Here is a 17,048-nt window from a genome sequence, read left to right as displayed (position 1 = left end):
CGCGGCTGGCGCGGCGACTCGAATTAGCGGCTGGGAATTCGCGGCTGAGAGAATTCGCGGCTAGCTTCAGCTTGGTATAATCGCGTCCCTGTGTGTACGTTTGGTCCTGGCATTCCTTGCGCTGAAAAATTTGCCGAAACTGACTGGCTCGAGGCTGAGTGGATGTAGTTTTTCGACTTCCGTTTTCAGCAAAATATGGCAGTAGCAACGAGAAAACCTAAGGTTAGTTGAAATGTGGGGCAACAGATCTACGGATCATAAAACATAGTATGTATTTGCTTTTGTTGTCCCTTGCCCATCTTGGTTGGGGTATAATGTTGTCAATGTATTTTGTTTTGTACTGTTATGGCGAATAAAATAGTAATAATAATAATTAATTTTTGAATTTATTTAAGTGTTCATGGCGAAGGCTAGCCCTATCCCTAGCCCTGGTACTGGTAGGACGTCAGTGTTGCAATATGCATAAAGTTGTTTTACTAACTAAAGTATGAAGCATGGCATATTGAAACATGGTGGCAGCGGTGAAGTATTCATCATAGAACTCTAAGTTACGCTTTTCTATAATGAAAAACTGAAGAGAACCCGTCCAGGAGAAAAGCAAAAAAGGACAACCGATCAGTCCGTGAGCCCATCTATCTACATGCGTCCGTGAACCACCGTTCTGCACTACACTCCACTCGTGGGTCCTACTAAAAGCCGACAACTCGCCGACAACGCCGACAACTCGTCCAGAGCGCCGACAACTCGCCGACAACAAGTTTCAGACACCTTAAAAACAGCAAACTAACCAACGGTTTATTAAAACAATGTGCACTATTTTATATTAACATAAATACAACGGCTTTACTTCACGAAAAGTCGTAGTTTTTTACCCGGAAAAAAGCGAACTTCCGCGGAGCGCGGTTGGACGCCATCTTGGCTTACAACCCGTGTTGCGACCATTCCATTATGATACAGGGGTGAGATGAATTAGCACTTCCATAACAACAGAGGGCGGGCGTCCTGTGAAAACCACAGCAGCAGTTCAGAGATGGCACATTGTTGTGTGTGAGTGTGTGTGGATTTGTAAGTACCAGACAACTTTTGATACATAAATTCTTGATTAGTTAAATGTTTAATTTAATCCCCCTAGAGTCCTAGACTAGCTAGAACAGTGCAGAATATTTTTTTTTTAGAAAATACTTTATAGTTTTTTTTTCTCTTTTATTTGGGGGGGGGGGGGGGAAATAAGATAGAATTTGAAAATACCTTTAATTAAACGGGATAAGACTTGTGGGCCAGGTGGAGAATCCAATTTGTTTCTCAGTTGAGTTTTTTAAAGATTCTATTAATATTTTTACTTTTCCACATTTTTATTTTATTTTTTTAAATTTTTTATTTTTTAAATAAATATTACTTTCTTAATCTTAGGATTCCCTACTTGATTTGACAGCATTCAATAGTTTGGCATTTCCAGCTGAGTGCTTGTCATGGTAAGAAAAACTTTAGAAAGTGCTTCTGTCTCGCACTGTCAGTTTTACATGACTAGATAACAAAACAAGACTTACATTACCTATTTTTGTTTGATCTATTTCAAGGGCTTTCACAATTGTGGAAAGAGTTACCAACAGGTGAGATCCTTGTTGTTTGTAGACTATTTTAACAGTATTAATACTATTTTGTTTATTCGTCGGCTATTTGATTTAGGGCTTTCAAAGCTGGTGGGGGTGGAGGCACATACAAGATACACTTGAAAATCCACTCAAATTAATTTTGTAATTGTTTTATTATAATTGAATATTTTTGTTTCTAATCAAAAATATAAGCAAATTAGTAACATGGAGCGTTATCAAATTCAACAATTAGATTTAGCCAATTTGAGAAGTAATCTTAAAAATTATACCCGTAGTATATATAAGTTAACTAAGTGAAATAAAAGGATAGATTAATCCACTTCGAGAACTAAGTTGGCAACAATTGAAATGAAAAAGTTTATGGAATTCGATTTTTTCATTAATTCACTTCACACAGAATTACATTTAAATACAATTCGAGAAGTAACCTTAAACATAGTAGAACATATAAGTTAGCAATGATTGAAATAAAATAGTTAATATTGTTAATATTTATTTTCTTTGACCAGCATTCAATGCTGAAGACAATGCACAAGGACCCGTGGCATGTCTAGTGAGAAAAAGAAACAGTTTTGGCATTTCTGATTTAGCCAACTTGAGAAGTAATCTACACAACATATCATGGTCACACGGCGTAGTTTGTTCACTAAAGTGGTTTCGGCCAATCAAAGTGCTTCAATGAGCTCCTATAGTTATTCATGATTGACGGGACAGATGATGTTGATGCCACTCTGACAGCTGTCAATGGCCCGCTGATTTCTTCATGTTCAAATTTCGAAGTGTTTTATATTAATTTGAGCTGGATGAAGTCTTAAGCGTCATCCAAGTCATAGTTAAAATAAGATTTATTATAGTCATTACATGAAAACCTTTGCATATCGTATTTCCACCAATGCTAAGTTTCAAATGATTTTTAAACGGCTTTCTTTATGCGTGAGGGACGGACATCAATGAATTGGAAATAGATGTTCTTTATATTTTTATATTAATTATTGTGTTCAAACTTGAAAGTTGAATCAAATATTTGTCAGTAGTTATAGGAACGGACGTCACAGTAACAAGATTATAGCAAAAAAGGTATAAGCTGGATATTTTTACAACTATTATAAGACCCGTTAATATAAGTTTTGGGGTTATGTGACTGCCATCCCTCACTTTTTAAAATTAAACTAGGAACCAAAAGGTATTAATTAGTGCATGACTTGCGGTATTCATTTCTGGAAAGCTGATGAAGTCTGCCAATAGCAAGTTCTTTTTAAGAAATGTGAGTTGAGTAATTATAGGAGGACATAGGTTGTATTTGGTCCGTGAGGGAACGGAAAAATACACACCAATGTGGGTTGACAATATATACGTCGAATGGTAATATCCTAAAATAATTTTAAAAGTGTTTATACCTCCATTGTGTGAAATATGTAAAACCAACAAGAATGTTTTCACGTTAAAAAAATATTGAATTACTTGTGCTGGGAAACGTGCATGCAATTTTCAACAACCTGGTCTACCTTACCGAGCATCATTATTTATTTTATTGTTATTTAATTTTTTTGTTAAAAAGATGGATATTTCTCTGTTAGTTGAAGTATTGTTTAATTTCTTTCAGAAGTTTTATCGGAAGATCAGCAGTAATCATAAAGTTTACCGTTTTTATGCTGCTCTTTCACATGCAATTTTCTTGTCTCCTATAATTTTTCTGTGACTCTGAAAAATTGATAACATTAATAAAATAAATTTCACAAATTGGATGTAAAATTAATAAAATAAATTTCACATATTGGATGTAGGCTAAGTTTTTTTATTGTTAATAATAATCATCAACATCCCTATCTTAATCATGTCACGAATGAGGCGAGGATAAATCTAGTTACCATAAAACCGGGCCAATGCCAACCAACCCCACCCGCCCGCGCACTGGTCCCCCCCCCCACCCCGATCTTGTATCACCCCTGTATCATAATGGAATGGTCGCAATACGGGTTGTAGGCCAAGATGGCGTCCAACCGTGCTCCGCGGAAGTTCGCTTTTTTTCCGGGTAACAAACTACGACTTTTCGTGAAGTAAAGCCGTTGTATTTATGTTAATATAAAATAGTGCACATAGTTTTATTTGCTGTTTTTAAGGTGTCTGCAACTTGTTGTCGGCGCTCTGGACGTGTTGTCGGCGAGTTGTCGGCTTTTAGTAGGACCGACACTCGTCCGTGGATGTGTACGTCGCCCGCAAGTTGTAGTTTAAACTCTTTTAAAAACCGTGTTGATGTTTAGCAATGTTGATAGTCACCGAAACCAACAAAAGTGACGGGAAAGTGATTGTACTTAAAATAGTAGGAAAACTTACAAGAAATATGCAATCTGAATCTCACTAAAGTGATGATAAATGCATACCTTCCTTAGTACTTTCACTCATCATGCTAAAAAATAACACACTCTCGACTTGAGAGGGGTCCCTTCATGAACATTGTAAACTACATCTGTACCGCTCACTGACATCTACGCAACTGACTAGTGCTCGTATCTACGTTACTGTTTTGGCATAAAAAAAATATATATAAAAAAAATGGCTTGTGCTAAACCCCTCACCCATGTGTCTCCCCCACCTCAACTAAAGCTCAAAGAAAATGCAATCGAAGAGTGGAAAATGCTTAAACAGATGTACTCCAACTACTGCATTATAACTGAACTGAGCAAACATGACAAGGCGTATCAAAAGGCAGTATTCCTTCACTCTATGGGCCCTGCTGGGGTAAAGATCTTCAATAGCCTGACCTTCTCTGAAGATGATGATAAAGATGATATCACCCTTATCACGCAGAAACTTGATCATTACATCATTGGTGAAGTAAATGAAACATATGAGCGATATATGTTCAATAAGAGGGACCAAGAAGCATCAGAATCTATAGAGGCTTATCTATCAACTCTCCGTGAACTTGCCAAAACATGCAACTTTTGTGATTGTTTACAAGACAGCCTACTTCGTGACCGAATTGTTCTCGGGATCCGTGACTCACACACACGTAAACTGCTGCTACAGAAACGCAAACTCACTCTAAAGGTGGCTCTTGACATCTGCAAGTCAGCTGAAGCAACCACATTTCAGCTGAAATCCTTTGGTGAAACCGAAACTGAGGCTGTCCACAAAGTTAGTGACTGGAAAACTAAGAAGGATACATCAGCTAAACACACAGGGAAACTCCCCACCATCACATGCAAATTCTGTGCTCGCAAACATCTGAGAAAAAAAGAACTCAGTCCTGCATGGGGAAAAACCTGTAGCTTATGCAAACGAGACAACCACTTCAAGCAATGCTGCAAGTTCAACAAAGAGACACTCAAAGTTCACGCACTAGATGACGCCCACGTGTATGGCTCTAATGAATCATTAGACTCTTGTGGCACTGAATCCATCAACTGTGTAGAGATTGCTGTCAATGCTGTAGAAAACACCAAAGGTGCTCTCTTTGCTGAAATGATGCTTGATGGCAAATCAATGAAGTATCAAATAGACTCAGGAGCTACCGTCAATGTTTTGCCAAGGAAATATGTGACTGAATCCACAGTTCAACCACACAACCTCACACTTAAGATGTACATGTACAACCTGTCCACGCTAAAAGCTGTTGGCAAGACAAAAGTCATCTTGCGCAACCCCCAAAATAAGAAGAAATACAGGGTTGAATTTGTGGTGATTGAACCAAACTCCTTCACTCCCCTCCTTAGCCGCAATGCTGCTGAACGCATGTCACTGATCACGGTCAACTATGACAACTTCAGACTACTGCACTCAGTAAACGTCACATCCACTGAAGGCATTCTTGCAGAAGATGATGATGTATTCAAAGGCAAACGTTTCCAGGTTCTCTACCAGGACTAGTCCACCTCCACATTGCAGAAGACGCAAGACCAGTGCAATGCTCACCTAAGAAAGTACCAGTGTCACTAAAACACAAAGTCAAGACAGGACTAGCACAACTGGTTAAAGATGACATTCTTGCACCAGTTGATGAACCTACTGAATGGTGTAGTCGCATGGCAGTGACAGCAAAGAAAACCTCGAATGATCTGCGATACTGTATCGATCCCCGTCCACTGAACAAAGTACTACAAAGAGAGTTGTACGAATTGCCCGTTATGGAAGACAACTTTAATACCAGAACTTTCCAGAGCTAAAATTTTCTCTAAACTGGACCTCCGATCTGGATATCTACATTGCGTGCTTGACGACCAGAGTAGTCTGCTCACTACCATGATGACACCGTTTGGCAGATACAGTTGGAAAAAACTCCCATTTGGTCTGAAAGTCAGCTCTGAAATATTTCAGAAACGCCTCCACCAAGCGATTGCTGACCTTGACGGCATTGAATGCGTTGCCGATGACATCATTGTTTTTGGTGTTGGCGATACAACCGATGAGGCAGAACAGAGCCACAATGCAAGGCTAAAACAACTCCTTCAGAGATGCAGAGATAACTAGTAAACTAGGCATCAAACTCAATGGAGAAAAATCTGAGATCAAATCTCAAAGCATCACCTTCCTAGGACACATTGTCACCAGTGAAGGTCTAAAAATTGATGCAAAAAAGGTTGAAGCCATCACCAAAATGAGTAATCCAACCAACCCCGTAGAAGTACAACGACTCCAAGGAAGTGTCACATACTTGGCCAAATTCCTCCCAAGATTATCCGAGGTAATTGAACCAATCAGAAGACTCACAAGAAAAGGTGCAGAATGGCAGTGGACTGAAGAACACAACAGAGCAATGTCTGATGTAAAAACACTGGTTACAACTGCACCAATACTGGCCTACTACAATCCAAAGAGAGATGTAACCATACAATGTGATGCCAGTAAAACAGGTCTCGGTGCGGCTATCCTACAAGAAGGAAAACCAATAGGAGACTTTCCAACGCTAGGCGGCAGCAGACATACCGGGTAAATTTCCATTGTTTACGTAGTTCTGAACATGCGCATAATTCTGAGAACAATGGATTTACCCGGTAAGTCTGCTGCCCTCTATCGTCCCAGAAAGTCTCCCATTGCTTATGCAAGTAGGGCATTGACCCCAACTGAACAGAGATATGCCCAAATTGAGAAAGAGGCTCTTGCAATCGTGTTCGCACTTGAACGATTCCACCAGTACACCTTTGGTCAAAAAATTCTAGTTGAAAGTGACCATAAACCGCTCGAGACAATTGTCAAGAAACCACTTCATCGTGCCCCAAGACGTCTCCAAGGCATGCTGATGAGAATGTTGAACTACGACATAGAAATCCTCTGGAAGAAAGGCACGGAAATGCATCTTGCAGATATGCTGTCCAGATCCTACCTACCGTACACTGATGGATCAGATGACTTTGCTCAGGTCAACCTGGTTGATAGCCTTAGCATGGGACCAGACAGACTACGACAAATAAAAGAAGAAACGGACAAAGATGAATCACTGCAACTACTGAAAGTAGTGATCCAACAAGGGTGCCCCGATGAGAAAGACTTGCTTCCATCCCAAACACTACCTTACTTCAACGTTCGTGACGAACTCTCCCTTTCTGATGGTCTTGTGTTCCGAGGGGAGCGCATCGTAATACCAAGCTCACTCAGGAAAGAAATGATAAAGACAGTTCACAACTCTCATCTTGGTGTTGAAAGTTCCCTCAGGAGAGCTCGGAATGTCTATTCTGGCTAGGCATGTCTGCTGAGATAAAGCAGTTGTATCAAAGTGTGATGCTTGTAGATCATATGAGACAAAAAACCAGAAGGAAACACTCATGCCTCATGATCTACCAAACCGCCCCTGGGAGAAAACTGGAGCCGATCTTCGAGAGTATGATGGTAAGGACTACCTAATCACTGTTGACTATTTGTCCAACTTCTGGGAAAAAGACAGACTCCACGACCTGACCTCAAAAACTGTCATAAAAAAGTTGAAATCTCACTTCGCAAGATATGGCATACCAAACTCGGTAATCAGCGACAATGGTGTTCAGTTCACGTCCGATGAGTTCAAGAAATTCTCCAAAGTTTGGGATTTTGAACATTTCACTATCTCCCCCAAACATAGCCAATCTACAGTAATGGTAAAGTGGAGTCTGCAGTGAAGGCTGCAAAAAGACTACTGAAGAAGTGCAAGAAAGCCAACTCTGACCCATACATGGCACTTCTTGAACTGAGAAATACTCCAACTCAAGGAATCAGCAGCAGTCCTGCACAAAGACTGCATAGCCGAAGAACCAGAACCCTTCTACCCACATCTAACAGCCTGTTAGTACCAAGAGGAAGAGACATCATGGAAAGTGAGCGAGCCAAAATGAAACATCTACAGAGAAAACAGTCGGACAACTACAACAATCATGCAAAAGACTTGCCATCGTTGGCAGAAGGAGATGTTGTACGACTGAAACCATTCCGCTCTGGAAAAAAACAATGGCCACGGGCTGTTGTAAGCAAGAGACTGGACAAGAGATCCTACGAAATCGAAACCCAACAAGGACAGACCTTGAGACGCAATCGTGTTGACCTGAAGAAAACGCGTGAAGAACCACCAGTAATGCATGGTCACACAAACATGAGACACTTGCATGCCCCGACCCCCACTGACCAATGCATTACAAAACAAACCATCCTACCACCACAGAGTCACCCAGACCCACAAGTATCTGATGGGTCTGGAACACCGAAACAACCCACACGGAAACAACCCACACGCATCCCTCAAATGTAACACCCCCCAGGAATGCATCAAACAATTGACCCAAACCCTCAACAAGAGACAATTGAACTGAAAGACTTGCCAAAAACCAGATCTGGTAGAATGATCAAAGAACCTAGCAGACTAAAGGACTAAGTTAAATACTGAGAACTGAGTTCAAAGCAAAACAAGATGCTGTTCGCAAATTGACAACAGTTGCTTGAGTTTATATATATATCTAAAAAAAAATTGTTTTTGTTCAAACCAAAAAAGGTGTTTTAAGCAGTTGTATGCCTTTCACAGTTGAGAGGGTATTTTGGTTTCTCACTAAAAAAAAAAAAGTTAGGAGAAATCCCTCATTTTGTTTAACTAGAGAAAACAAATTGTTTCTCTATTTTTCCACCTGTTTTTTTTTTTTCTTCTTTGGAGAAAACATGATTTAATGCATGTCTAAAATAACTTGTTTTTCCCAGTGTTCAAGTTGGAGTTAAATTGTTGTGGCTTTCAAAAATGCTCCTTCCTCAAAAAGAGGAGGATGTTGCAATATGCATAAAGTTGTTTATTGACCTTTGACCTTTCGTGTGTTGCATTAAACGTTCCCGGATGTTAGCTTAAACCAGTGCTCGTGTCTACAATCTTGTGCACCTTAAATCATTGTTTACTAACTAAAGTATGAAGCATAGCATATTGAAACAGTCAGTGCCACTGCACTGACGTCCTGGGTATAAAGCTTCTCAACAATGCGAACTAAATTACAAGACTAAGAGGTTTTTTCCCTATTTTTACCTGATTTAAGAAGCTGACATTTCGTCCATTTACTTTTGGTGTCCTTAACTACACTTCTGATGGGTTTACAGACAACAAATATATCCATGGATGATATTATTCTAGAAAATAAATCGCAGATCCACGCTAACGACAGTTATTATGTTGAGTGCAGTTTTCGTGTGAGCACATGTGCGCACGCGCGAAATGCATAGAAACCGGACCGCCTCTCACGCATGCATATCTCTGCACAAGCGCACGTGGGTGTTCAAAACGATTTCGGCACAGAAGCCAACGGAGACGTCAATTTCAACTTTATTTTGTGAAATAATGTCACATATTGATTTATTTAATAAATCTGAACAATTCTGAACCCACCATTCTTGGAATTCACGACACAGGGAATATGTACACATAGTTTCAGCTTCCTCCATCAGGTATGAATATGAAAATATTTAGTTATACATTTGTTTGCAATGGCAGGGGAACTTTATACCCTGAACTCCGTCGCAGTATGCAACGGACGGAGTCCAACCTGGGCTAGAGCCCAGCCCTATCCCTAGCCCTGGTCGGACGTCACTCGTCAGTCTCCGTTGCACTGCCACTGACGTCCTGGGTATGAAGGGGTCGCTAAAAATAAAATGCAACCAAAATTACAAGAGTTGTTTTCACCTATTTTTACCTGATGGTAAAAGCTGAAAGTCCGTTTATTTATTCTCAGTATGTACTTTGAACTACTCCTGGAATAGGTTTTAAATATCTGCGTTCACTTTCGGTGAAAATTATACTTGAAATAACACGCGAACATGTACAAATCAGGAGGCGAAGCTGAGTAAAATGGAACAGTCCAAATTTTACCAAGCGATAATATTCCTCCCATTCCACGAATTAAAGCCACTCAATATTTGTTTTATATAACTCACATACAGATCCATGTCATTTTCACAAGAAACATAAAGTAGACACCTTGACCATTCCACACTTTAAAAATTCCCCCCCCCCCACTAAATAACTACAAAATCTATGACAAAAAGTTTTCCAACATCCAAAGCTACAACAAAGGCATGACAAAACGGCTTGAAATTTGCCTACAGTTACAGGCTTCTCAAGATGTTGTTTGTGTGATACAGTGTTTTAGTCATTCAATTGTACTCACGAACATTATCAGGGCTCCAAATCGATTTTTTTTTTACCAAAAGTTTGCACCGCGTTATGCTCAGCCATGATTTCTGTTGATGACGACTGCGATTCACGTCCCATATTAGGACTGTTGACATAGCCGACATTTGACCTTTTTCAGGTGGCTCCCATTCTTAAAATTACCTGGGCAATGGTCTACAAATGTGTCAAATTTCATGCTTGTACAAAACCCACAGTTCTTTGCTTTATTCGCTTTACTCTATTTTTCTAATTATGTAGACAACAATTACAATTACTTAACGCAAGCTTTGTTCAATAGCACATTACCGTAATATCATTAAATTTAATCGCATTTATTGCAATTTATAAACTAGTGATCTTATTTAATTTTTTTAATTTTAATTAACTATTGTATTCTGCTTTGTTCATATGTAGGCTACCGAACCAAATAGCTATTATTTACATTTTTGTCATTATCAATCAATTTATATTAGCAATTATTGCAATTTCAATTGCTCTCTCTGTCACAGGAAAAGTAGTAGGCCTAGTACACTTTGGCTGATAAACAACCACTACCAAATCACTACTTCATCACCACAATACTGGTATTGTATACCTGTGATCACTACATGTACGAGCTTTCAAAGTCAGAAAATATCACAAAAAACAATTGACCATATCACGAAAATGATGAGCAGTATGATTTTACTTTTTTTAATGTGTTCATTTGGGCCACATTCCATCATTCTGATAAAATTTCATCAAAATCTGAGTGGGTCACTGGGAACCACTGGTTGATTTGACATGGAATGACCCAATGATACATAAAGTAGCTCAATAGGAGATCAACAGATTGGGTTGTGAGGATTCATTGTTTTATATATACATGTATGCCACCATGCGGAAAAGTGTAACATCACCACCTTTGTACCATGCCCACCTCAAAACATGCGACCATTTAACATTTGAATCGTTTAATTTCAGGTTACCTCTATGTGGGGATTTAAGAAAGACGATTTCAACTGTGTCAAGATAACTCTCTTAAAGCCATCTACACAAGAGTATCAAGGTTACAGAAACTTCCAAACAGTGAAATTCACCAAGTATAATTCAAACACCGTGATAAACGCTGCAGTTTCTGTAGTGACTAAAGACCCACCTCAGAGTGCCTCAGATTCGCTTGAATCACTGTTTACTGAACTGGAGCAATTGAAGGGATTGGTTGCTTTAAAAAAAGCAGGTCGGGGGAAAAAAAGGACAACATCCCTATGGGAAGTCACTGAGACAGGTAAGTCTAATATAAGTGTCACTCATAGCAGGGGTAGAATTTTAATAGGAGACTTTCAGACACTGATGGCGGCAGACCTACTGGGTAAATTTCCATTGTTTACATCATTGTGAGCATGCGCATAATCTTCAAAAACAATGGAAAAACCCAGTAGGTCTGCTGCCACCTATCCTGGAGAGTCTCCCACTGCTCTATACCTGTCACAGGAAAAAGTAGTAGGCCTAGTACACTTTAGCTGATAAACCACCACTACCAAATCACTACTTCATCACCACAATACTGGTATTGTATACCTGTGATCACTGTTACAGTTACGAAAGAAAGAAACTAGACTGCGCATGTGGGAAGTGCGGGAGAATGATTATTTTGACAGTCCGGGAGTGTTCCCACGCGTGAAAATTGTGGCGATCATAAATATTTATTGTGTTAAATGCCCAACCAATAGACCGATCCATTAAGCCCCGCCCCATTACGTGTTGACTAATCACAGCCTTGGCTTCTCCACTGAAAGTCCGACAAAAGTCTGACACAATAAAATCCTATTGGAAAAATGTAAACATGCGTGCGCGTACTCATAGCGCGCGTGTTTATTTCGTGCAGTGTGGCTATGGAGAGACGCACATGGTGCTGCCCATGTGTGTACAGTAGTGATGTAGCCAATGATGTGATTGGTCAATATGTTTAGGGGCGGGGCTTAATGGATCGGTCTATTGCTGCACATCAGTGTGCAACTAGTCCTCGTACTCTCCACGTGCGAAGAGTGCGGAAATCATAAATATTCATTTTGTTATGCCCAACCAATTGCTGCACAGGTCACCAAGTCCCCGCACTCTCCGCGCCTGGAGAGTGCAGAGATTGTTGTGTCATATTGTTGTGTCATTGAATTTCTGCCAACCCAAAAAGTCAAAAAACTGGCTGTATTAGTGTTACAAGCATGTTGAGATGAGGCATGGGGTATAATGCTGTGTCTGAATGAAGTGACTTCGGCTACGGCTGGTGGTTGGCTGCAACGACAACGTTAAAGAATAGGTGTTTTCAGCGATCCGGCTGAAGCCACTGCTGAAGATATTCATTTGGACAAGGCCTAATGCTTGCTGAAGATTTTGTTCTTTGAAGGAAAAATTTGAATGCTTCATATTTCGGCGTTTGGGGTTTACCTTTAAAAACTGTCATTTTTGCTCCTCTTTGTTCATCTCCCTTTTCTTTCGAATGAAATTTATCTGCCCCCAAAATATACTTGCAAAAGCCCCCCCCCCCCCCAAAAAAAAAGGCCCCCATAATATGCCCTAAATACGGTAGGCTCGGTTGATCAGTCGGTTGGGACTGGAATTCAGAGTGGGAAGTGTACAATTAATTTTTGGAATATCAGGCTGAAAGCAATTCAAAGGTTTGAAGTTCGGCTTTGCAAAAGCAACAAAACGTTTTATCCTGAGTTTTTCTTTAAAATTAATAAATAAAAAACATAATCTTCCTTTTAATGAACATTTTATGATTAAAATCAATTACATCTCAAAATTTTATTTGAACAAAAAATGTACAAAAATAAAATATGTTGAACATAAAAATTAATTTGACATGTGGGTCACTCCGTGTCAAATCAACCAATATTCTGAAAATTTGTACGTGTCACCTCTCGAATTTGGCTGAAATTCGTTTCGAACATTCATCTATGGGTGTAATGAGCACTTGCAAAAAAAGAAATTCCCAACTCCGTCTTTTCAGAATAACGGTACCGCCCCCCAAATGCCTAAATTCATGTTGTTGCATATTTTGACATTTTATTTAGAGCACCTTTAAAATAAGATACAAAGCTATGAATTGGTACCTGGGGGACTTTGATTCAAATAACCCAAATCTGGCCTCAAAACAAGTGCAAGTCATCCTCTTATCCCTCTACAGTTTGCTCAAAGCACTAATTTAATCTGCCGATAAAATTAATTTCCATTTTTAGACCCCCCTCATACTTATAATTGATAATAACAAAAGCTTCTTTTTGCAAAATGTGTATTGTGTAGGCACATTTGGTTACCTCCAATCATCATTTGTAAATACAGGTCCAATCTACATCTGGACAAAATTTCGTTATGGAGACTCTTTCAGGCTCAAAACAAGATGGCTTAGTTCTTTTCAACACCTTGATGCAAACCAAAAAATAAGAAATTGATATGAGTAATAAAAGATACCCTAAGCAGGCCTGATACTTCACGGAGGCAACAAAGGCGATTGGCTCCATGCCCCCTGGTCATTGCCTTGGTGCCCTTGAAATGCTAGAGTAGCAATGTCCTGATAGGGTGCCTTTGTGCCCTTGCCCTTTCAAAAACCAAGCATACAGACCTGCTTAGATTTGGTTTTCTTTTCTTGTAATACATAGTACATTCACATCATGTTGTACATACAATGTACTATGTATTACGTGTGTATTAACTATTATCATAATACTGTAAATGGGCAAAATGCCGAAATTCAAAATACTGCCTCACCATGAAGGAGAAGAGTCTCCATAACAAAATTTGGTCCAGATGTAGATTGGACCTGTGTTTACAAATGGTGTAAGTTTAATTAATCTTGGTGGGTAAGTGTTGCCAAGGTCAAAGATCACCGACAACTTCTTTTTTTTTTCAATGATTTCTGTACGGAACCAACTTAAGAACCTTGCCAAAGTTAATTTAGATGAGTAAGTGCTCTATCCTTGCTTGGACGTAACTACATGTGCCTATACACATTGTGCAAAAAGAAGCTTTTGTTACTTTTAATGATGAGTACATGTATGAGGGGGGTCTAAAAATGGAAATTAATTTTATTGGCAGATTAAATTAGTGTTTTGAGAAGACTGTATAGAAAAAGGGAATTTGAATTTGAAATGTAATGATACACATCATCATTTTGTTTACATTTTGTCATTTTACTTCCAGCCACCATGACGAAACTGTGCTCTTCTTTAGTCCAATCCTTTATGAGCAATATGGCTTACACAAACGGAAAATGGGGTGTTTGTGAGCTAGTAAGGGCAGTCATAGAGAAATGCTCACTGGAAATGCAGGTTGTTTATACAGGGAGTACATCACACCCTAGTAACTTTTCAACTGTGGTTAAAATAAGAAAGAAAATGGAGAGCTCATCTGAGTCTTCAAGTGAAGATAGCACCAGTTCAGAAGAATATCATTCGTCCAAGTTGTTTGCAGCTGGAGACATCACTCCCGAACCTAGAAAAACCAAGCAAAGTCCAAGTTTTCAAGCAGCAGTAACTACTGACTCATCACCTGAGGATGATTCCAAAGTGAAAACACCGGACATTCTGGTCTTTGAGAACATGTCAGTAAACTGCTTAGCCAAGCCGTTAACAACAAAACTACTCATCTCCGTTAAAAGTGGTTTTCATAATAAACTGGAAGATTTTGCCATAGAACTCCTTGGGCGATTACCCTATCAATCAGGTCCCATATTTGGACTGCAAGTTAACGCGGCTGGGGCATTTTTGGCCTCAGTTGCATACGACCCAGAAGAGGTCAAGGTAATAATTTCCGATTACCGTTCTTTCATCTTCCTTTCTGGAGAAGGACGTCCATTAAATGTTTCAGGTTTGAAGAGTATGGTGGAATGTATCAAGTGTGTACTCACAGACGAGGCTTTAAACTGGACCACCAGCGACTCAAATTAAGTTCAAACTTTGAAATCTTATGCAGCCTGATTGATATATTACTTGTGGTTGTCATGTAACAGTATTTGCAAAGCCTGGACACTATATCGTCGCATATCTGACAAACCGGCGAATAAGCAGTAAACAAAGCTTATTTGCTTTTTGTCAGATATGCACCCTAATTTGCTTATTCGTCGGTTTGTCAGATATGCAACGATATTACCGCTATTCTGCTGGATTACTGCGCAATTTCCGCAATGTTACAGTGACCAAAAATCACGCCAGGCCGAAAATCACCTGAAGAAATACTTAAAGACAACACAAAATTTATTTGCACCATGTATTAATGTAATTTTAGAAGTAACAAGGAATTTTTATTTTTTATTTATTTATTTATTTTTTGGCAAAAATTTTGTTAACAAGCACACCAAATTTATTAATTGACAAAAAGCTTTAAAAATTTGCTAAAATTATCAAGATACATATAGAATATTTGTCATTTGCCAAAAAGGGCTAAAAAAATTGGCTTAAAGGGCCTATGAAATATAATTGTTAAAGATTTAAAACAACTCTGTTTTCATTCTGACAAAAGAATTTCACCTTTTTATTGCTGAATTTTGTGTTTTATGCAAACTGAACTGTGCATATTCATTAGCAAAATGTCATCAAAGGCAGGGCTGCTACATCACAGATTTTTTCTTTTCTGCAGATAGCAAACCCACTAATAATTGGGTGTTGTCTTATTAATGAGTGTTTAGAGTCTTATTAATGAGTGTTTAGAGTCTCATTAATGAGTGTTTAGAGTCTTATTAATGAGTGTTTAGAGTCTTATTAATGAGTGTTTAGTATTAATGTTATTTTAAGGTGACTGCTGTTTTCTATGGCAAAATTTGGGATCTTGATTTTGTACATATTTAATGCTGCTGTCAGACTCTGTTCCTCTAATGAGTCGCACAACAGCACCCTCATGTGTCCAGTTTAAGACGTGTTATCTTTGGGAATTTAATTAAAGCATTAAATCTTAATTTTATTACAAAAATTTACTTTCCACTTTCTTTAAAGTGTTCTTAAGCACGGATATTTTGATAACAAATGTGTTTAAAAAAATTGCACTTCATTGACCCTAGCACTAGTCCGTTGGACAAAACCAGTTGTAAATGCCTCCAGGCAAGTTGTAAGGTTGAAACAGCGGACCAGTTGCTAAAAAAGTTAAATTTAAGCCCTGCTAAAAACACTCTTGTTAGCCAAAAAAATCATCAAATTCCCTTTCCAAAAATGTGCATCATTGTGACGGAACAGCGGTAGACTAGTTTGCGAGTTGAGAGCAGGAGGACTGCACATGCGCCGGCTGTGCGCGGCGCGTTGCAAGGGGTCCTGTGTGGTCAAATTTATGCAAACAGAAGTAATACACTCAAGCAATCCACTCTGCTTCCATAAAGGTTTCCACATTGTAATAAAAAAAAGGCTTTTATATCAAGATTGAATTTTTAGGTGTTTGGCCAACAGCCGAACAACTATTGTTATTGTTATGTTTTTGGGTTTTTTTTTTAGGAGTTCGGCCAACAGCCGAACAACTATTGTTATTGTTATGTTTTTTTTTAGGTGTTCGGCCAACAGCCGAACAACTATTGTTATTGTTCTGTTTTTTGTTAGGTGTTCGGCCAACAGCCGAACAACTATTGTTATTGTTCTGTTTTTTTTTTTTAGGTGTTCGGCCAACAGCCGAACAACTATTGTTACTGTTCTGTTTTTTAGGTGTTCGGCCAACAGCCGAACAACTATTGTTATTGTTCTGTTTTTTTTAGGTGTTCGGCCAACAGCCGAACAACTATTGTTATTGTTCTGTTTTTTTTAGGTGTTCGGCCAACAGCCGAACAACTATTGTTATTGTTCTGTTTTTTTTTTTTTTTCCTCGCGTTCTTC

The 17,048-nt window shown here is 38.9% G+C and overlaps 1 protein-coding gene across 4 annotated transcripts; it reads left to right on the top strand.

Moving 5' to 3' along the window:
* Positions 1–77: 77 nt before the first annotated feature.
* On the top strand, positions 78–16,668 carry LOC117297841. Of its 4 annotated transcripts, XM_033781000.1 has the most exons (4): positions 978–1,065; positions 1,578–1,610; positions 11,185–11,488; positions 14,401–16,668. In XM_033781000.1, the coding sequence occupies exons 3-4, from the start codon at positions 11,194–11,196 to the stop codon at positions 15,144–15,146; spliced, it is 1,041 nt and encodes a 346-aa protein (XP_033636891.1). In that variant the 5' UTR covers positions 978–1,065; positions 1,578–1,610; positions 11,185–11,193; the 3' UTR covers positions 15,147–16,668. The 4 variants fall into 4 exon arrangements, with proteins under 4 accessions (XP_033636889.1, XP_033636892.1, XP_033636891.1 ...); XM_033780998.1 differs by lacking the exons at positions 978–1,065; positions 1,578–1,610 and adding an exon at positions 78–222; XM_033781001.1 differs by lacking the exon at positions 1,578–1,610 and having other exon boundaries at positions 972–1,065.
* The last annotated feature ends 380 nt before the right edge of the window (positions 16,669–17,048 follow it).

Source organism: Asterias rubens, chromosome 12, assembly GCF_902459465.1.
Source record: "Asterias rubens chromosome 12, eAstRub1.3, whole genome shotgun sequence".
Classification (NCBI taxonomy): Eukaryota; Metazoa; Echinodermata; class Asteroidea; order Forcipulatida; family Asteriidae; genus Asterias; species Asterias rubens.
The sequence above is the reverse complement of the archived record's forward strand: the minus strand, read 5'-3'. Positions and strand labels throughout refer to the sequence as shown.